This window comes from Triturus cristatus, chromosome 2_2 (genome assembly GCF_964204655.1).
Source record: "Triturus cristatus chromosome 2_2, aTriCri1.1, whole genome shotgun sequence".
Lineage (NCBI taxonomy): Eukaryota > Metazoa > Chordata > Amphibia > Caudata > Salamandridae > Triturus > Triturus cristatus.
The window spans coordinates 1,014,456,599-1,014,479,614 of NC_140582.1; the positions used below are offsets into that span (position 1 = coordinate 1,014,456,599).

The 23,016-nt window shown below is 44.9% G+C and overlaps 1 protein-coding gene across 1 annotated transcript in view; it reads right to left on the reverse strand.

Annotated features, from left to right (window-relative positions):
- Positions 1-23,016, reverse strand: part of GRPEL1 (GrpE like 1, mitochondrial) — a 96,915-nt gene that overhangs the window by 53,007 nt on the left and 20,892 nt on the right. Inside the window, exon 2 of the mRNA XM_085642459.1 lies at positions 13,322-13,484. Coding sequence (XP_085498585.1) covers positions 13,322-13,484 — 163 coding nt within the window. The remainder of the gene's footprint in view (positions 1-13,321; positions 13,485-23,016) is intronic.

Genomic DNA, 23,016 nt, shown 5'->3' on the forward strand with positions numbered 1-23,016 from the left:
ATATCGAAAACATATCTTTTGCGGATCATACTGTAAGTAATTAAACAGTCTTTCTTTCTTTCTCTCCCCTCCCTGCCCATCCCAGCACCTACATTATTAAGAATCACACGTAATTATCTTTGGATCGGGCGAAAGGGGAATGCTGATCATAACTTGTTCTTCCTACAGCCACCAGTACATTTTGATTGGAGATAGGGATACAATAAGATTGCAGGTGAAATAGAGAATGGCAACTTTGTTCGTTAGTCACTGTAGCAAGGCATGTGGTCTAGTTTAATTCCAAAATTCGAGGGAAGAGTAATCTTGAAGTTGGATCACAGACAACACAGCAAGTTCTTACTAGTGACTGTTCAATAAGATCCTTCAAGAACGCAAAGTTGATGTACCTTCCGTACCAGAGGATGTTGATAGATGCTTGAAGGTCAGATTTTCTTAGGTCAGTCTAGCTACTCAGGTCATTCTTTGAGGTCTAAATTATTATTATTTTTTAAAATTTTATTTAACCTTTTCCATCGTATGTAACATACATTACAGCTTCTAATAACAATGGTACAGGTATACATGAGGTTTGCACAGTGAGCTTATCTGATTCCGAAATAGAATAAGAAAAGCGAAGCACAGCGAGTACAGCAGGTGAGTAAAATCTTGGTATTACATCAGTACAGTAAGAGAAGATCACTCAGGTGTAATACGACGAATCGACCTCCAAGGCATCAGGAGGGTGCTCCTGACAGACACCTCACAGCATATTTTCCACATAACATACTGCACGTCCTGAAATATGGAGTAAAACAAAAACAATTCAGTGCAGGTCCACGGAATACAACTATATGCCTTAGTGAGTATTGCAGGTATCATAGGTAATGAGGTGGAGGTAGCGGACTGTCGGGGAAATAAGTGGTATCGCCGCTATCAACCATCGCGCCCCATAATGGACGATCTCTCCGCTTCTTGTGTTAAGAGATAGCTCTGAAGAGGGCCCCAAATATCCTTAGGCCTAACAGTCCTTGGAAGTGTTCCAGCAGATGTTGTCAACTCTCCCTGGCAGTAGACTAAATCCTCAAGCCACACCTTTGAATTTTGGTGTTCGTCCCCTACCCCACCTACAAGCCACTCTACGTTTGGCCAATAGCAATGATGTGGCAATGAATTTGCGATATTGCTTAGGGAGCTGTTCAGTGTTGCTCAGTAGCACCAGTAATGGATCACCTTCCAAAGGAACATTTGTCATTTTCCCCAGAGCGTCAAAGACTAGTACCCAATATTCCTGTATTTTGGGGCAATCCCACGCTAGATGTAGGAACCCTGCTCCAGGCCGTTGACATCTCTCACAACAGTCATTGTCCGCCAGGTTGAATCTGAACTTTTTGACGGGCGTGTAGTAAAGACGTTGTAGGAATTTATAGTGTATTACACGTAATCTACAACTAGCAGAAACTCCCGAGGTTTGGAGACAGCAGTATTCCCATTGTTCATCAGTTATCTCCCTACCCTATTCCATACTCGAATGTGTGCGGGCTCGCTAGGGGAACCTGTGTGTTTTGCCCGTATACTTGGATACAGCCGGGATACCAAGTGTTTGCCATCAGTGGATCCCAGCATCTGATGCAGAGGGGCGAAGCTTGTGGGATCCTGCGGGAATCCCGGGAGAACAGAGCAAATTCCCTGCCGCAGACGGACATAAAGGAAGGTGTCGAGGGGCGAAGGTTGAATCTACTGGAACAGCTGGTCGGAAGTGCGGACTAGGCCATCACGAAAGAGATCACCCCATGTACGCACAATTGACGAAAGCCGTGCTCCTGCAGCAAGGGCATGCAGGGATGATAGGAGATGGCAAGTCGTGAGGAATACAGCAGAGGGGGGGGGGGGGGGGGGGGGGGGGGGAAGGCAAGAGGGTCTCTGATGCAATGCCATGCATCCACCGTACTTGTGACAGGGGTGGGTGGAGCATCGCGGGTGCACCAAGGAGCATGTATTATTCCATCCAATGGGGTAGGATCAGCCAGCCAGTGCTCCGCAGCCACCTGGGGCATGTAGCGGGGGTGGGGGGTGGTGTTGATCCAATAGGAAGCGTGATGTGCCTGTGCACAAAGGTAATAAACTTCAAAATCCAGAATATCAAAACCACCCTGTGCATAAGGCCTTGTGAGTGTGGACCATTTGAGCCGTGGCTGCTTACCGCCCCAGAGTAGCCCAAGTAGTTCAGCACCAAGAGTTTAAAAAAAGTATCGACCAGGATGATAGGGTACGTTCATGAAAAGGTATAAAAATTGCTGGAGCACTATCATCATTTTTTCAGGGAGGCACGGCCGGCAAACGAGAGAGGTAGGGAGATCCAGCGAGTGACGTTGCTAGTAAGGCAATCTATAGCTGTACCATAGTTTAGACGGAGCAATTCTTCCCTATCTGTAAAGAGTTGTATCCCAAGGTAGCGAAGGTCAGTATTACACCATTCTAGCGGGTAGTCCAGAGCAAATCTAGTGACTGCAGAAATCAGAGGAAACACCTGCGATTTCCCCCAGTTAATATGCACCCCAGATAACCTACCAAATACAATTAATTCTCTCAGCAGAGGATTAATGTTCTGCTGGGGGTACCTCACATACAGGGTAATGTCATCGGCATAGAGAGACAGCTGGATTGGACGTAGATAGCAACGGAATGCCTTGTCTTGATGGTGTTGCTGCAACCTGGATGACAGTGGCTCTACCGCGATGGCAAATAGGAGGGGGGGGGGGGGAAAGAGGGCAACCCTGCCGAGTACCCTGTGATATGGGGAATGAAGACGATAGATGACTATTAATTAGTACCTTAGCCGTGGGTTTATGATACAATAAACGTATCCAAGAAATAAACAAAGGGGGGAAGCCCATCCGTTGATGCACCCCGAAGAGGTAATCCCATTCCACAGAGTCGAATGCTTTAGTAGCATCCAGGAATACCACAGCTAATGGGAATTCGGAAGCAACAGTCTGGAGTAAGAAGAAGAGGGTGCAGAGGTTGTGAGTAGTGGCACGCCTGGGGACAAATCCCGACTGGTCTGGGAGGACAAGTTTGTCCAGCAGCAGTGTAAACCGATTAGCAAGAAGTTTGGCCAATATTTTAGCGTCGCAATTTATAAGTAATAAGGGTCTATATGAGTCACACAAATACTGGGGCTTACCAGGCTTCGACAGAGAGGTAATAAGCGCCTCTATCATTGTTGGGGTAAGTATGCCGACCTCAAAGGACTCCTCAGACTTCTTTAAGCACAGGAGCCATGATATCTATATAATTTTTTAAAAATTCGACAGGGATGCCATCCAGGCCAGGCGTTTTACCAGACTTCATCTGCATTATTGCCTCTCGAACTTCATCTAGCTCGAAAGGAGCACAGAGGAACTCTCGGTGCGTGTCACTTAACCAACCCAGTGCCACATCTCCCATGAAACTGTCTAGTTCTAATACCGCGCTGCGCTCTGTAGTATATAAGGCAGTGTAATTAGAGGTAAATGCATTTAGTATATCTTCAGTATACACTTCCCCGGGGCCCTGAATTTCTAATATGTGGTTTGAGAAACGTGGACGCCTGATCATCTCAGCCAAAACCCGTCCTGGTCTTTCGCCTTCACCATACCTACGAGACACCCAATTTTCCTCATACTCCGTCAATTTCATTCAGAAATCTTTCTGCACTTGTCCCGTTTCCCCCGCTTCCATCCGAGTCTCCAACGCCTTTAAGTCTTTTTCCAGAGACCAATGTTCTCTGGATGTCCCGAAGGACACCAAAGCTTTTAGAAATACAGAACCCTCTGATTGCATATCATTTCTACACTATCCACTGACCCTTTGTTTCTCTGAACGAAATCTTGAATCTCCTCTCCAAACTCATGATTGAAAACTGTATCTAGTAACGCCGTGGGTTGCAGTCTCCAGCTAGGCCTGGGTTTGTCATACCCTGGCGGGAGGAGCACAAGTATCACCGGACAGTGATCGGAAAGTGTTCTGGCAGGGTGTGTGACAGCTCGGATGGTCGGCCACAGCCCCCTCGTGATCAGGGAGTAATCTAGTCTGGCCCAGGTTGCAGCATAAGTCATGAAATGTGTACCCTCCCTGGCTTGAGTGTGGCGCCAGGTATCGAGCAGCCCTCCTTCAGTCAATATCCCCGGAAGGACTTCATGAGTTTGGTTATAATGGTGATGTGCAGTATTAGACCTGTCTAGGGCTGGGTTTAGGGCCACATTGAAGTCACCGCCCCAGATTATGTGGGTAGAACCTATGTTCAGCATTTTACCCCAGAGGGTGGTAAAGTATTCAGGAGTATCTATATTAGGGCCATAACAGCAGGCTAGTGTGACCGACTGAGCCCAGTCGGCCCCAGTTAATCACATACCTTCCCTGTGGGTCTGTTATCGAGCCTGTTAGGGCAAAAGGTGTCTGTTTTTTTATTAGTATCGCTGTGCCTTGGGCATAGGAGGAATACGAAGAAAAGAGCCTACATTCTGCCCATTTACTAGCAAACGTATTAGGGAGCCTGGGGTTGACGTGGGTCTCCTGGAGCAGGGCAATGCTTATCTGGTGACGGTCAAGGTATGCCAATACTTGTCGCCGTTTCCGCGGATCCCCCAGCCCTCTGACATTCCAAGCCATGAGTCTCAAATAAGATGTATCTATCGTATCACCCATGTTTCCCTTTGTTGCAAGTCCTGCCATAGTGTAGGTCTGTACTCAGTAGTGCTCGAACATGAAAAAGGGCCCCTGATATTGATGGATAGCTGCAAATTATGCAGACCTGAACATTCATTTAACCATATCCCTCCCACCCCCTTCCACTGAAGCATCCCAATCATGCCAGTAGCGGCATTCCCTCCCCCTCCCAAATACCCACAGAACAGAACATGACGTTCAACTTTCTGAGTCAATGACCAGACAAAACTGAACAGGGGGATCTCCCTTAGGAGGAGGGGTGGGGGGGGAGGGTGAGGGGGGGGGGGGGAAAACACTGCTGGGCGGCGCACGGGTACCTCTTGCCGTCCAGGGAGCAGCGAGTTGATAACTATTCCCTCTGTTAGGTACGATGGTGCCTGGCACCAGCTGGTCCTTGTTTCCCATCTCAGGACACAAATCGCCAATCCGTGTGTGCATTCTATTAGGACAGTGTTAGTTTATGCAAGTGTTCGTTACATCAGATCAAGACAATTCTCATTCAGTAGCGGAAAGTCGGCAGCCATTTCCCAAGTTGTCTATCAGTTTATAGGTGGAGAGCGTGATCTAGGCGAGCCCCCCGGTGTGACTGCTGCAGTCTTCTGGATTTTGAGCCGCTTTAGAAAGTCTTCAACTTGCTGGGGCTTTGTATAGAACATTTCTTTATCTCGATACGGGACTCGTAAACGGGCAGGGTATAGAAGAGCGTAAGCTATTTGGGCCTGTCGCAATTCTGTTTCACTGGTAGGAATTTGCGTCTTTGTTCTTGCACTGCAGCAGTAAAACCAGGATACATGCTGAAGGGTACCCCCTCGAAGTGCAGCTGCTTCTTCTCTCTTGCAATCCGAAGGGCGACATCTGTCCCTATAATTCAGGAGGCGAGCAATAATGGGTCTGGGCGTGCTTCCAGGGGGTGGTCTCGTTCCGAGTGAGCGATGCGCCCGCTCAACTATGAAGTGAGGGGAAAGAAGTTCCGCCCCCTAATACTTCTAGCAATAGCCGCTCAATATACTCCTCCATTTTCCCCGTGTTTGTGCTCTCCAGAATGCCCAGTACGCGGATGTTATTACTACGACTCCTCGCTTCAATGTCCTCGTTCTTGGCAGCGATGATTTTCAGTAATTTATCCATTTGCAATACTGAGCTCTGGATGCGGGTCGTTGCGTCTTCGGTATCTGATATGCGTTGCTCTGTCTCCTTTATACGTGCCTCATGACCCTCTATCTTACGGGCAACCACGTCTATGTGTGTGGTCAGGGTGTCTATCTTGCCAGCTATGCCTGCGAAGCCCTGCCGGACTTCTAGTAATAGCGCTTTCATATCTTCACTCTGTGGGGGTGGTGTATCAAGCTGTGGCACATCAGCCCCTTCCTCCACGTCCGTTGTCTGCTGGAGGGTGTTTTTCTTCGCATCAAATGTGATGTGCGTTTGACGCACGTCTGGTTTTCCCATTCTAGGCACTAGGAGCCGTTGGATGAGATAGGTACTGTGGTGGGGTCGTCGGTGCAGCAGAATCAACGGATTTGTTTCAACGTGAGGGCTTTCTCTGTGCTGCTGGACTTAAATTAGGCTCCAGATCGTGGCAGGGCAATTGGGCCAGCCCGCCAGCTGTTTGTCAACGCCCTGAGAAAAGGTATGCTGTTGTGCGGTAGCAAGCTGGCACGTCTGGCTCCCCTGCTCGGTTTGTGTACCCCCTTGTACCTGTAATGCCCGCGAAGTTGGGAGACAGACTCTCCTGCCTCTAGCAATGCTATGTCTCTACAATTATCTCCCACGCTCCTCCTCAGTAACTCGTGGGCAAAAGGTTTGAATGTCTGACAGGGTGACTCTGGTTCCACCCTCTCTTTAGCTGTTGTTGTTTATCTGACCATTAATGTAGCGCTAGTAGGGGAGTCTCACTTGTACCACACCGCCACAACAACCGAGGTGTCCAACGTTCAGCAAGATGGTGGCGTCACCGCTTATGGCTGATTCGCCACCTGCGCGGCTCTCAGTCAATAGCGCTGGCCCACTCAAGTGCTCAGCTAGTGTCCATGCAGGGTCAAGTCCGCTGTCATTCTATGCCGCAATTCGCCCGTGTATGCAGGATGCCCAAGGCCAAGGGGAACGCCGAGAGACTCACCACATGCTACTGCCGATTCACCGCCTCAGAGGCGCACACACCACGTTGGATCCTCGGTCCTCACGTGAGCAGCCAGTTCCAGCGGCAGCCCCAGAGTGCTCGGGATGACAGAGCGGGGTCCGCTGCTCACGGCTGCCGCTTCAGCATATCACAGCGGATCTGTGCCAAACTTGCGACGCCAGCTCTTCAGTGTTCAGGCTCTTTGGATCCTTCACGTTTTGGGCGACTTGCGCCGTTTGGGCAGGATAATTGACAGGATGACAGTGCCATGCTGCGGGAGCCTCACTCAGTGGCAGCCATTCCGCTCGTGTACCACCTAGCGCCCCTTTGAGGTCTAAATTAGTCTGATAAACATGCATTAAAGTTGAAACACTATGGTCTCATCTCTTGGCAATCTAATCAAGCATGAACTTTCAAACTCTTCTCACGAGTCGAACTACAATTCAGATTTCTTCTTTTCCTGCTTTCGTTTCTCAGACCCATGCTCAACCACAGTCTTCTTAGCTTCCCCGTTGCTGTTGCACTCTGGTCTTAATGTAACCTTGAACATTATTTTTGACTCTTCGGTCTTATTATTTATTCTTTTTTGTTTTGTTTTTTTAAACCTGTATCACCACTTTTCCAGCATCAACTTCAGTTAAATATATTCCTCTAGTTTTTGCTCACACTAAAATGTCATTATCCCCTGTTCTGTCCAGTCTAGATTATTGTGCTTTGCTCTTTGTAATCTTCTACATTTTCTTTCAATTCTCTTAATATTATCAAGAGCTCTGGCATTAAAGTTCTTTCCAAATTTTCTCCTACTGCTGCTCATATCTTGGGTTCCCTATAAATCTATCCTTGGGTTGATGTCCTTTTATTGCTCTAGTCTTAATAGTCACCTCCCAACTCTGAAAGTTAATTCAGCAGTTAATTTGTTTATTTCTGCCCTCCATTTGTGGGTTTTGTTGTTTCCACTCGCTCTTATACCCAAGCTTCTGAACTTTCGTTCTCTTTTGCACTACTCCCTTCTGTTTTTCTATTCAGTCTTGCTGGATTATACATTAGCCTCAGAATTATAAGAATTGTATCCACCCAACACCTTGTCAGTCACGAATGAATCAATTTTAAAGGAACCATCCAGCATAAAGCAAAAAATTATTCTTTATTTTATTTACAAAGTCTGACATCTTCGACGATCAACAACAATAAGAATTCCACAATGATCCTTTGTTTGATGAGGTCTGCTTGGGTTTTGAAGCATACTGTGACATCTTACAGTGGATAGCCTCTTTAAAGAACCAATAGGCCCTGGTGTGGGAGAAATCCCTAGAAATATATTTTTCCTGTCCTGTAGAATGCCAAAATGTTTAAGTACGAACATCTTGAAAATATGCTAGGTCATCCGTCTTGGCTCTCAATAAAAATTGGCTTTCCCAGATTCTCCCACTCTTTGCTTACTCAACGTACTGATCCTCCAACACATCTACATGCTGCTCTAATGGCAGCACTCTGACAGTCAACTGAGGAGTCATAGCCTTTAAGAATGTGTGTAGTAATGAAACAAGTAATCTATTCAGGGCTTGATTCTTTCACTCTTTCCTTCCAATAGCCATATGCTAACAATGACAATTAGTTGATGACTTGCGATAAGACATTTTGCGAGCTACAGACTTACACCCACGACTGTCAGGAAACCATCCTTTGCAGAAACTGAAGTAACACAGCAGATGAATTATAAAGCTGATATAACAGGCGTTAGTATTTCAATTAGATAGCTTTTCACAAAAGCTTCAATTTCGATACGTGGCTACCGTCCCATGGACTAATATAGTGTAAACCATGTCCTCTGCTAGATATGGTTTCTTAGAAATGAAAGAAATACTGCTTACATTAAAAAAAAGTTACATCAGTACTAATGAGTTACCCTTTTATAGGCAGCAGTCTCCAAAAAATAAAAAGGGACTTATTCAGAGTTTAGTAGACATGGTACACCACTAAAAGTGGCAGATGTCTTGTCTGCCGTAGTACAAGTGCATTATAGTCAATAACACTCTAAATAGGACTCCTGAGACACCCCCCATGTTTTAGTGGTGTACCCGGTCTGCCACACTCTAAATAAGCACAAAGAACAAAATGACTAATATTCTCTAGACTCAAGTAGCTTGTCCAAATATTATTAGAGGCCTCCTTCGTCATTGCTTGCACAAGTCGCTAACTTCATTATTACCATTTTTGTCTGTTCATTTAACCAGTTTATCTTCAGAAGGGTCATCAATTAAAGTATGTAGATATCAATGAGATCCTTGGCCCAAGGCACTAAAGCTAAACTGATATAAGTAGATTTCAAGGGTGGCGGAGTTTCAACAGATAGTGGTTGGTATCCAAGGACTTGGGACAAGGTTTGACCCATTACCTCTAAAGCGGAGGGTGACGTTAACAGATGGTACTATTGTTTCCTCTTCGGAGGCACACCTCATGTAGCCTCTCAAATTCAGAAAGCACCTATTATAACTGTCAGGTAGAAGAATAAAGCTACATGCAGTTACCATAAATGTTAAGATCTTTGCTGCTTGTATCCTATTCCTATATAAGCAGATTTTTTTCTTGCATGCACATAGGCCTATCCTTGAAAATGTAGACTTTGTGCAAACCACTACTGAACTTCCAGAACTGATGATGCACTTGATGATGCACTTTTTTAGCCTTCATTTTCATGCTCCACAAGCACAAAGGCAACAGGTTCTAGGAGCTGCTATTAGCAAAGTTCATAGGCTGTAACTCTTAAAATACAGATTTCATGTTCTTGAACATCAGGCATCTGAATAACAAAGATGTAAATATAAAATAAAATAGGACTCAACTTCCTCACGGTTTAAAATGCTCGCACCATATACTACTTTTTGTTTCAACTGTGCTCAGGTTCAATATGTATTATGTAAAGAATGAAGTAGCAGACAAGTTCTAAAAGGAAAAAGATGGTGGAATTTTTTTTGAAAACAAGGAGTTGTATTGATTAGGATAATAGAGTTGCAACAAACACCATCCAAATATGTTTATATACAATGTTCACACTTTTAAACGTAACTATATTGGGGTGCAAGATGGCAGGAGAATACACAGTATGTGAATTTTGAAGCAACAGATCTGTGCCGTTTCAGAAAGGTAAGTATCAAGGAAATACAATCTACAAACAAGCACTGGCAAAGCCAACAGGTCTCACCTTTTGGCAGCCAATGCAGAACTATTGGCTTTGCTAATGGCGTTTGACGATGTTTATCTAAAAAAAGGAGTTATAGAAAAACAGTACTGTAATGTAGGAGTCCAATGAATTTACTTTTCTAAGATCAATAAAATAATTTGTTAATGTAATTAGTGTTAGCTGCCTTTGCTAAGTTAAATGATGATGTGAACTAATTAAAGGACATTACCACCTACGAGTCAATGAAACTCATTAAGTTACAGTTTGTTTCCTGATGAAGCTGCATGGTTCAGCAACTCAGTGCCAGGCAGATAAGATCACCCAAAATTAAAATTTGACTGGAATAACTACTAAATGATTAAGGGTGATGATCTGTTTTGTGAGGTGGCATGATTAATGGTTGCAAAAAACATAGTACTGCATGAAAGCCCTTACAGGTATAATCATTACTATAAGTTGAGCAGTAAAACATTGTGTATACCATCATAATGATTTCTACTAGATACGTTTCATTATGAAATAAAATATTAGTGCGAATTGACTTCAGTATCTTTATACACAATTACTTGAAGTGGGGCTGCACCAGTGTATTTAATTCTCATTTATGTATAGTAAAGATGCTCAACTTCCCATGACCCCACCGCTAAGAAGTCACAAATATAATAGAAAAGACTTTCTCTCAAAGTAAATAGGTTCTGAAAAGAAGCATACAATTGAACGCAATACCTGCATTAATTATGCACAAGCATGTAATTAAACATCTTTCCCCCCAAATTATACAAAATGTTATGGGATCCACAAAATACATGCAAAAATGGAGTGCAAGGAGTCTAGAGATTTCTTATTTTCAATTATTCTTTATTTGTAGTCAAATGCATGAGCCCCGCCATAACATGTTGTATAATTTGGGGGAAAAAGATGTTTAATTACATGCTGGTGCATAATTAATGAAGTTATTACGTTCAATTGTATGCTCCTTTTCAGAACCTAATATCTTTATACGCAATTCTAAGTTTTGTTATAGAGTGTATGTCTTTATATGTAGTAAATTCAGACCACACCGGGTACTGATCTTCCGAAGTCAGCTTTTAAAAATGATCTTGAATGTGCAGAATACAAGTGCTGTGATAAAGCAAGAAATATATGTTGACTCATATGCCCTTTTAAATAAAGAATAAAAAAGCCAGTGACATTCTCAGACCTCCAATCGAAGTTTAGCCTAGCCGACAACGAATTCTACAACTTCCTGAAAATCAGAGCGGCCCTCACAAAAGCCAAACTATCCTCCACGCAACCATCTATAGCCCGGTTAGTGACCAACATAAACAAAGTGGGCCACCAGGTCTCACATATATACAAACTCCTCTGCCCCAAAACGACTAAACTTAATGAAGTCCATAGCTTTCTGGGCACAACTGGCCCCAGCCCCGCCAGAAGAACAGGAATGGTCCTTAATATGGCGATCAGTCTCACAAAATAAGATCTCCCCTGTCTCGCCCAAACTAAATACAAGCTATTGCAAAAGGCATTCTGGACCCCATCCCGGTTATTCGCTCTAGGGCTGCGTAATGACGCAACATGCTGGAATTTTAATAGTGATACAGGGGATTTAACTCACCGTATCTTCCAGTGCACCTTACTCAAGACGTTCTGGGACAGAATCTTTGCCTTTATAACAGACTTGTTTAAATGTACTATGGAAAGAGACTCCTTCAATCTACCCACGGCCTGCATTAACACTAACTTGAGATCTGAGGCTGACGTAGACCTACTGGACCTGCTACTTACTTCTGCAGTGAAAATGGTCCTTGCCAACTGTTAAGACACGAGTAAGACATCATATAAAAGCTGGTTAAACTGGATCATCCACCTCAGGGAGGCAGACAACATCGCATTGCAAAAGTCCCCTTGGAAACCATTCGCCAGGAAGATGTGGGACTCTTTGGATGAGTTTCTAGACTCTTACGAACCCCCATGAACAAAGGCGTTACCACGGTCCTCACCTTGTACTCTTTTCTTCCCACCGGCTATAACTGTAGGAATGTATGACTAATGTTCATTGTAATCTCACTAGGCTTTTATACTATGTAATAATACAAGCACAAGCGCAAATACACAGAAATGTAATGGCATTGTTACAAGTAGCCCAGCCGGGCTCTTCCTTCCCTGCTCTTACTTTCTCGCTCACTTTTCCTCCCTTTTGCCTGTCCTTCCTCCTTCATTTCTTTCGGTCATTGTTTAACGTGTTTATCCTCACGGTAGCCATAAAGGCGCAGTTCCCTGAAACGTGTAGTCACATGTAAATTTTACCTGAGATACATTATGGTTACCCTGCTATATGCCTTCTGTATACCTTGTGAAAATCAATAAAGCATTTTGAAATTCAAAAGAGCCAGAGACATAAATATTTAACAAGCTACAGTTTAAAATATTTTGAATTCCTAATCGATTAGTTTGTGAAAAATCAAGTGTGTTTAGAGGTTTGGTTCTGCCTTCTTTGCCCGGTGGTGCTGGTTGCTATCTATTCAGATGGCGCCTGCTGTGCATATTGCAAGGCAGAACCTTTATTTGTGACTAATACATAATCGTTGAAATAGGTGCTCGTTCTGGTCGCTTACATTTCCGCTAACAACCCCAAATAATAATAATAATAGTAATATTTAGAGCAGGATCTTCAAAGAGAGGACCAGGTGCAACGTGTACAGACAGCATGATGAAGGAGTACCCCGAAAGGGTGAGTGTAGAAGACTGTCTACTTGTGAAGCATTAAGCGCCACGTAGCCAACAGATACCCCTACATCTATGAATGGTGAGCAGTGACGACTTATGAACACGGCCGTGAAGCCAAATGCTTTCACATGAATCTAATGTACCTGGAGCTCATATTAAGCGCTCCAATACCTTTGGGTCAAGTTCGCGATACAGGGGAAAGAAATACCAGGCACAAGGGGGAGTGGGAGGTGGAAAGAAAGAAATTGTACCTTAATAATAGCACGAGCAGCAGACAGCCTCTAATTAAGTTTAACTAATCTGTGCTTCGTCCATGCTTCACTTGAAGGAAAGGAACTGATGCATGGCATGCGCTGCAGCAAAGAAGAGTTAAAATTAAGTGAACCAATCGTAAGTAATGGGCGGACTCCAAGCTCTTTACTGTATACAATACCCTTCGCAGCAACAGCACATGTATGCTGTTAGGAAAGACCTAACGATACGTTGCCATATCTGTCAGTCACGCTATACACCCAAGGAATTTGATTTGTCAGTCATATGATCAAATTCACACCTCCAATATTCACCAAAAGCATATACAGGAGACCAAAGTACCAGAATCTTACAGTAATCTCGTTCAGTTTATCTTCCAACTTCGACTTTTCCTCAACAAGCTCCTTGTCTGCTGCAGGAGGAATGTCAGCTTTTTGTTCATTTTGACTCTGGTCTTCAGAGCTTGGGCCATTGCTTTTTTGTTTAGTTGCTGTACAAAGTAACCGTGGACACGATCTAAAACCAAATGAAACAGAACATAGAAACAAGTTACAATGATGATCCAGAAGTTGTCTCAATGCCACTCGGACTCACTTTACATTGCTTTCATCTTCATAACGCTGAAGCAGATAAGCTCACTGGATCTCATAGGATTCAACATAGCAGTCAATGCAACATCTTTCATTACTCATAAGACAAAGCGGTATATTTATAGGGCTACTGTTTAGTACTCAATAGTATGGGACCAAGCATGCACACATTATATATTTTTGCACAATTGTTTAGTGCACAACACAAGCTAGTGTGACTCTTTATGCTTAATAAGTGGGGAGTAGATATTAATACATGCTCCGTTAACAGTTACAAGGCGAATTATCAAAAAGCACATTATCTGTGGAACATAGTTGGTAGCCAAACCCAACAATATAGCCACTACATTAGGCAGCTTTTGTACACAAGTAGTCACAGCATCAGGTACAAAAGCACAATGTGTATACAGGAAAACATCACATTCGTCATAAATCATTCACCCACCTTGCTTACACATATCAAATTTGTTATACAGACTACTTTGTGTATAACTTACAAGACAACTTATTATCCAAGTTAGGGTCAAAAGTATTCAGCAGCAATAGAAGCAATTGTGAATTCACCACTGTTTTTCAACATTAGAAGCTTCCACGGCTTGTTATTCTTCTAGTAACATGCTGCACTAACACAGCTCTAGCCTCAATCTTTAAATAGAGTAATAGAAGCTTTCAGGATGCAGTAATAATGTAACAGGTAATCAACAAAGACCATAACCGGCCCTTTGGAATTGAAATGTCCGAGGGGAACTGTAGAATTTTGGCATTTCTTTGTAATTCTTGATTCGGACGGTAACTACTGTTATCAATCAAATTGGTTATTATAGACCACCTGAAACGAGGGCCTTAGTTTCAGACTTTTCCACAAACATGTAATATTCTTTGTTGGTCAGGCATTTTGAAAATCTGCTTTTGTTTGGAAAAGTATTCATAGGCCTATTTCGACCCAGGAACTTTACCAACTAAGTCACTATGGATTGAGCCCACACTGATTGAACTGGACACACTGTTTTTGCAGCTTATGTTTTTAATAACGTTTACAGAAGGAACCCTCCTTCCACATGGGTGAGGTCTTTCAGGCGCTAAAGCAATGCACTACCAATCCATTGAAAACCCATCAGACGAGCCAGAAATAGTGCAACACTACAAAAAGTTTCAGACATTTATTCATATAGCAAAGATATTAGAACCCAGGGCTTTAGGTAGGAGAAATAACTAAGGGGGGTGGGGGGGGGGGGAAGGGTTGCTTGTTGTCTCCCAGGGGGACGAGGCCTATGTAATCAAGAGCGTGGCTTAAACACAGCCTAAAAATCTGTGCTTACCAGAATGTGCTGCCCGACTGGTATATTGCTGCCTCCAGGTACAATACAACAACCGACTTTACCCTTGAAACAAGCTAGGACTATTGGCTTTGTCAATGGTTTTCAGCTGCATAAGCTAAATGAGTAACAACGACTTTGTTGTAAATAATATTGAAAATGCTTCAATACGGAAATGAGATTGTGAAATAACTATAACACTCAATTAAGAAAGTTAGACCAAACTGTAAAATATGGACTTATTTATGGTGGGCTTGAAAGTGTCTAGAAGCTGCTCATACTGGGCAGCAGGAGCCCACACAGCGGCTTTAACAGTGCTCACATTTAGAGCCTGAGTTCTGCCCTTCACCCCTCCTGCCCCACTATGTATTCCACGGTGTGCGTTTTCAGATCGCCATCGTGTGATCGCACCTTCCGAATAGCTCTGGATTGTGGCAGCATGCTTAAGAAAAGAGTCTCTTCACAGTTACATCCAAGGCTCGTGGTGAGTGCTACTGCCGCTGAGGTAAGACTTTTTTCAAGGTGCAGGTAAAAATGGAAAGCCCGACAGGGAACTGTCTCAGCACCTACCTTTTAAAACTGCTGGACCCTGCTCAATTAAAGCCCTGCTTAAACCTGGTGTGGTAGCCTGAAGCAAAACAACCTCCTCAGTAACTACCAATCAATGTTTTGCCTCATGTGTGGCACGAAATCATCCACATGAATACCTCTGAACCGCTTATACCAGTGGCCACAGTTAATCTGAGCTGCTCATACTCTCAGAATAATCAGCTGCATTCAAGGTCATGGACTATTGGTTGATTCTTTCGACAATCAGACAAACACTTATGGTACATCATCGAACAGTTATGTACAAAACAGCAAAGTGATTTATATGGCCCTCTGATAACTGCTTACGTAACTTGGTGTTTATGCACTTATTACTGCCTACATTATCCTCACAATTTGTTGTTCCTATAGGAGACTTCAATAAGAAGACAAATGACATAGTGGCCCCAACCCAGAACACCACAGGAAGAACTGAGGGCGTTTCTTGACTTTGAGTTGGCCATTATCTTTAGTCGCACTGTTGTAGAAGCAATATCTTTATCTGTTGCAGATGACGTTGCAAGGCTGCAGGATCTACGCTTCGCAGACAGCATTCCAGCAGCAGAGAGGAGTGTGCCAAACCAATGATGTCGAATTGGTACTGACAAGGAAAGAGGCAGGAAACACGACAACTGTGCCCAGTGCCAATCTAAGCCAGGCCTGTGCCTTCAAGCTTGCTTCAATTTACACTACAAAAGTGAAGTTTGGGGAAGCTGACTAAAGTGGAGGGGTCAGTTTTAAGAGCTAGTATGTTGACTTTAAATGGCTGTGCACGAGTACATACCTTCAATGACCAATTTCCCGACTTGCTTAAGCAGCCTTTTAAACTGTTCTAAGTTGGAAAATCTTTCCACTAGTTCTTATACAGAGTTCTAAAGTCAGCAAAGCTATAGAGTAGAGCAATAGGCTATATAAACAAGCATTGGTAAATGCATTAGGTTTCGCCTATGTGATTAATAATAAGCTTCTTTTTGTTATAAGTTGTAGCTTGCCGAGTAGTTGTGCAATATTAGTTACAGAAAGTACGCTTAAGTGTTTTGACTGGTTTATGTACAAAAAGGCAATATATTGTGCAGTTACTTGTGGCATGGCGCGGATAAGTAATACCAAAATTTTGAAAAATTTAATGAAAGAGGGAAATATAATTGATGCAATAGCAATATTATGTATTTAGAGAAGTCATGACAACTTGTGGGCCAGCTGCACCATTCAAATCAAAACCCTGTTGCTTGTAAGATACATGCACTTGTGACTGCTTGTTTAGTAGTAAAATATTGCAATAGCTGAAGTTTAGAGGGGTTCCTAGAGCTTTGGGCCCCAGTGTCACTGCACCTTCTGTACCACCGATATCAATCATGCCCTTAGTGTCTGCAAGGTAACTACACTTGTGACTGCCCGTTTAGTCGTAGAGTTTAGCAATATTCTGCATTTAGTGGGGTCCCTAGAGATTTTGGTCCTGGTGTCACTGCACCATTCAAATCGACCCCCTTTTAACTGTGAGATAACTGCAATTGTGTCTGCCTGTATAGTGATAAATTTTAGCAATATTAGGTGTTTTGAGGAGATCATGACAAATTGTGGCCTGGTGTACCATTCAAATCATGACCCTATTTCCTGCTGGATAAATTCACTTGTGTCTTGTTTAGTATTAAAATGTTGCAATAATCTGGTTTTTGTGGCGTCCCTAGAGTTTTTGGCCCTACTGCACCTGATGCACCATTCAAATCAAATCAATTTTAACTGAAAGGTAACTGAAATTGAGGCTGCCTGTTTAGTAATCAAATATAGCTTAGCTCCTGTATGTTAGCTTTATTTTTAAAGTGCAATGTTTATTACAACATCTAGAATTTGATGATCATGCCTACAAAGTGCAAAGAAAGGTACTGAGATAGGAAATAGCACAAACGTTCTAAGGCTAAGGTCTCTGCTTTTCACAGCTAATTAATAAACAAGCCTTCCAGCATACCGTTAGAAGCTGTATGTTTTTTTTGGTGGGAAGAGATCTTATCTTGACAGTGAATGGGGCTTAAACAATGTTAGTAGATGCGTGCAGCAAGGGGAAGTTAACCAAAAAAACAAAAAGGTTCTACACAAAAGCAAATGAACAGTAATTCAGCAATGGGAACTAATAAGAGTCCCCTTTTAAGATCTATTAAATACAAGAGATTTCACAAGCACAGGGCAAGCACTGTGCAGACGAAACCTAAAAATCGGAGGTTACCTCGCATTTTTCCTCCTAGCAGTGAACCTTCAAAAGCCAGTTACATGCCAGCTCGGTGGCCCCGTCCGGCCGCCTCTCTCCTACCTGTCCTGGGGGCCCAGTGCCTTGGGGAGAGAAGCGGTACAGATTAACAGCCGAGAGAGGCGCTGCCCAACCTAATGCGCGTTACTGTCTGGCTTTGACTGCGCTGCCTCAAAGAGGGTCCTGTCGCCTCAATCAGCCCTGGCTCTCTACTACTTACAAATTGACTGGTAGTTATAAGTCCGTTATTGACCGGAATGACAATAGCGTCAAGTTAAGGTTGGCTTTATGAATGAATCAGGGCGGGTTAAGAAAGCTCACTGCCCCACAGTGCCATTTTATCTAAGCATTACGCATGTTTTTTATATAGCGCAAACCAGTGCTTTAAATGAGCCTACACACGCTTCAAATAATTACGGCAGTACCCTATTAGTACCATCTTATAAGAAAAGTTTGCACTTAAAGATAGCAGCTCTGATAGCGAATGTACACAACCGACGTGCATGGTTTTTTCTGACAGCCCTTCTCATTTCCGCGTTTAACTGCAAGTAGCTTGAACCTCTCGCCTCGTTCTGAAACCTGGGAGGGAAGGAAAAACAGCTGAGGGAAGAGAGGTGTTCAGTGCGCATGTGTAAGATAGCAGTCAGCGGCGCGCGAGACCAAAAAAAAAGAGTGCGATTACCCAGCCAATCCCACGTCAAACAAGCATTTCTAATGCCATAGGACTCGTATTTACGGGAGACATTGCCTTGGAAACGGGAGGGCGGGCTTCCAGGAAGGCATGAACTGGAGTGTGGAGGGGTGGTGTTAGGGGGGCAGGCGAAAAGTCATGGACTGCGGGAGGGGGTTTGGGGGACAAAGGGCAGAAAATAGTGTTGGAGTAAAGAGGACAATTGCCAGGAAAGGTTACAAATCACAACATGGCCGTCAGGAGGAGGGACTAATAAGCCAAAAACCAATCAGAAGGCAGAATTTAAGATGTAAGCCAATCCAAAAGATGGGCGGAGCTTAACCCCTTCAGTGCCCCGCCCTTTCCCCCTCCTGTGCCGGGCCTTTCATTAGCGGGCGGGGTCCATGACGAGATAGTCTCGTCATGGGCACAGCGCAACCGTGCTCCATGACGAGACTATCTCGTCATGGGCATAGAAGAGGTTAAACAAAGCTTCCCGCTATAGTGTATACTGCATGCCTCGCAAAGCAAGCAACGCATGCGCGCTGCAACGCTAGGCGAGACTTAAAAATCTTTATAAGGTGCAGCTTACTTGAATGCTATTGCAGGTTTTGGCCAACCAACAACCAATATATATTCCTGTGACCAGAGGAATAATACTTCTGTAATTTATTCCTGTGATGGCCGTTTTGCAGATGAAAACATCACCACCATTTCTATTATTTACCTACTTTTCATTAGTTTTTGAATTCAAGGATTATTTCTTTGGGAAAACCATGCGCTATCTACACAAATAATCCCTTGCTGTACTCAGAATTTTGTCTACTTTCCAGAAATGTACAGCTTTCCGGGTTCATGTCTGTTTCCACCACAAATTGCATGTAGGTATTGTCGGAAAATACCTCTTTTTGCATGATCACCACCATTTTCTTAACTGGCGTTACTGTTTGTTTTTACTCTGGGCACTGAGACTGTGCTAACCAAGTCCCAGTGCCTGTCCTCCGCTCCCAAATATAAGTAAACAAGCTCTTGCCATTGCGCAAAGGCAGCCGCTTGTTTATATTTGCATTGCGCTTTCACTTTAAGTGAAAGCGCAATGCAAAAATAAACATGCGGCCGCCCTTGCCAAAGGCGACTGAAACAAGCTGTCGCTATTTGGCGAATAAGAAAAAAAAAAGTGCTTACCCATTAGTTAAGGGAGACTGCATAACGCCGCAAGCAAAAGATCCAGTCCGGATGGGCCGTCCAAAAAGGAGACAGGGCAATAACAAAGAAGCCTTGTTAGACCTGTCAGCCCTTTGGGTGGTCCCTCCTCATCATTATTTATTTTGTCCCACTTTTGCCTCAAACCCTGTTAGTATTTTTTCCTTTTTGGGAACCACCAGACTTTTTAGTATTGATGCAGATTCAGGGAGCCATTTTATCTACCCCTGGAACTTCTGTCTGAGGGCCTGAAACACAAAATGGTGGCCACCCATTGTCACCTGTGACATCACTGGAACCTACCAGCACCTTCCAGAACATTCCAGAACCCTGTGACAGTGTGAGGCAGGTTTAGAATGTTGGGAAGGCATCTCCAGGTTGGCAGTTGGAGTTGGCAGTTGGCACCTGACTGGTGAAGAGAGAGAGCAGCAGAAACCTGAAGGAGGAAGGAGTGAGGCAGCAGGGGTGGAAACTTGTGCCTGGAGTGGGGTCTGGAAACCCACCCTTGATACTAGTCCCTACTGACTGAGCCCAGCCTAGAGCCCTGTGTGGGATAAAGTCAAGAAGAACCAACTCAAGGACCTGAACAGCCGGAACAGGCCTTGGAAGTAAAGAACAGCAAGTTCCTGACCTGTCTATTGGTATCTTCCTGGAGTCCGACGCCGAGAAGCCTAGAGACCTGGGGCCGGAGGTGAAGAAGCGGCGCTGACTGGAAAGCAGACGTCGTACCCGGAGCCGCCAGAGGTCGAGAGAGGGCGCCGACGGAGGTCGTGGAGACACCAGAGGTCGAGGAGGAAGTCACCTGAGGTCGAGTGTGCGGCGTCGACGGGGGAGTGAAGTCCGCCCTCCGGAGTCGCCGGAGACCGAGGTGAAGCGTGCCGGAGGTCGGGAGTGGAGATCGCACCCCGGAGTCGCCGGAACCTGAAGAGAATCGTGCCGGAGGTCGGGAGTGGAGGTCGCACTCCGGAGTCGCCGGAACCTGAGGAAAGGAGCACCGGAGGTCGGGAGTGGAGATCGCACTCCGGAGCTGCCGGAAGTCGACATCGAGCCAAGGCCGCCCGACGTCATCGAACCGGAGCCGCCCGAAGTCGACATCGAGCCAAGACCGCCCGACGTCATCGAACCGGAACCGCCTCCCGGCGTCGATAAGAACTGTCATTGAGCCGAGGCCGCCGACATCGAACCGGAACCGCCTCCCGGCGTCGACAAGAACTGTCATTGAGCCGAGGCCGCCGACATCGAACCGGAACCGCCTCACGGCGTCGACACGACTCCAGCGGCGTCGGAACTTCATAAAAAGGGCAGTAAGTGGAATAGAGGGCGCCTAAGGCCCTGTGAAGCCCTAAGAGACCATCCTAGAGGCTAGAGAGGTGCTGGAACCAGCTTGATAGTGCCAGGGGTGAGCTGAGACTAATACAGAGGGGTTGTGTAGTGTGGGAGAGCCAGATCTCTAGATTCCCCCTTGAGCTACCTCAGTTTAGGCCTCAGCCTTGTCCAGGCCAGGTAGTACACCCCTCAGGTCATCCAAAACTCTACAAGCTGGGATTGGGCCAAATCATCCCATAGTACCTCAGGAATGTGAACTGATTTTCAAGTGTCACTGTTGGCTTTTATTATTTATTGAGAGCACTGTATTTATTGTATTCATCCTATTTATTGTCTCGCAGTATTTATTCCCTCATAATATTTAATTGCCTTTTATGTAATGCACTTATATTTATGCCTTGATTATTTATGATCGACCTTATTTATTGAATCGTTGAAGTATTATTTATTTGACTTACCCTACCACAGGAAAAGCCTTGTGTACTGTGATTGTATTATTATTTATTTAATCAGCAACTAAGAGAAAAGAAGATAAAGAGATATATTTTCAGTATAATTTTTAAGGTGTAGTGTCGTTTTTGGAACGGATGCACGCTTGGTTATTGTGTGGGTATGACGTATGCTTAGCACGGTGCCTGATCCCTGACCACTCGAGCCAAGCTACCACAGTGTATGTCTGGGAGAACACCACCACCCTTCCGGTGTGGGAGTGTTTTTCTAACATAATTGGTGTTCAGTGGTGGGATTGAGCTGTGCCTACGTATACTCGACAATAACTGTGGGTAGTCCATAGGCCTACACCGGGAGTTTTCTCCAGGCGGACTTCCTAATTGTGAGTTTTTGTTTTTTCCAAATTTACTCTGGTGGTGGGAGGAGGTATTATAAAAGGTACCCCCCTGCATAGCTTCTGCAAATAACTGTCCTCTGACCTGAGTGGGCAAGATGGAGTTTGTATTGGAGAATTTAGAAACGTACACTGTGGCCCAACTCAGGGAGTTTGGTCAGCGGGAGGGGGTGTATTGTCCCCCAGGAGCAAAGAAGGGTGCACTCCAAACCAGCTTAAGGGCTTGGGGGGAGGCACGACGAGAAAGTAAGGCTGAGGAGGAGGACAGGGATAGAGAGCCTGACAGTGAGGGAGCTGGTTTGTACCAACCTGAGGTGGGGAACCTGTTAGCGGGGCCCAGGACACTTTCCAGGAAGGGCAGCAGTGCCTCTAGCGGTGGCTTGTCTGAAGTGGAGTTAACAGACCGGAGGGAGAAAAGACAGCTCACATGGGACTTAGCAAGGCTGGAGAAAGAGAAGGAGGTACAGAGGATGGCTCATGAGCTGAGGTTAAGGGAGATAGATCTCCAGATCCTACGAGCCGGGGCACACCCTATTCCTAATGGTGGCAGCGAAGAAAGAGAGTTCACCAGGGAACCCAACCCCTATTTGCCGAAAGACCTAGTGGCTAGCTATGGTGTGGGCGACGATATTGCCAAGTGGCTAGCGGCCTATGAGGTCTCATTAAGGGCCCATGGGGTTCCAGAGAAGTACTGGGGAGGGGGATTGTACAGGTACATGCCTCCAGCTGGTAGGGATGCATTATTGGCCCTCGAGCAGGATGAGCAGACCAACTACCCCATCATGAAAGTGGCGCTCATACGAAAGTTTGGACTAACACCCGAGAAATACAGACAGAAGTTCCGGGGTAGCCACAAACTGGGCACACAGAATTGGGTGGACTTCCTGGATTATGCAAAGAAGGCATTAGAGGGTTGGATTCAGGGCAGTGAAGTAAGGAACTACGAGGGGTTGTTTGATTTAGTATTGAAGGAACACCTGCTCGAAAAATGTTTCCCTGAACTGCGTCAACACCTGGTGGATAGCAAGCTGACCAATCCCCGGAAGCTTGCTGAGGAGGCGGACATTTGGGCTAGTACCCGGGTGTCCACAAGGGGGACTGGAGGGGATACTCAAAAGGCCGGACAGGGCGCCCCCCAGAAGAAAGAGGGAGGGGAAAAGAAAAAGGAGTTCTCCAAAGGCCCCCAAAATAATTTCCAAGGTAAGGGAACAGGATTCACCCCTAGGGCTAACCCACCCCGAAACCCTAATCCTGGCCAGAGTCAGCAGC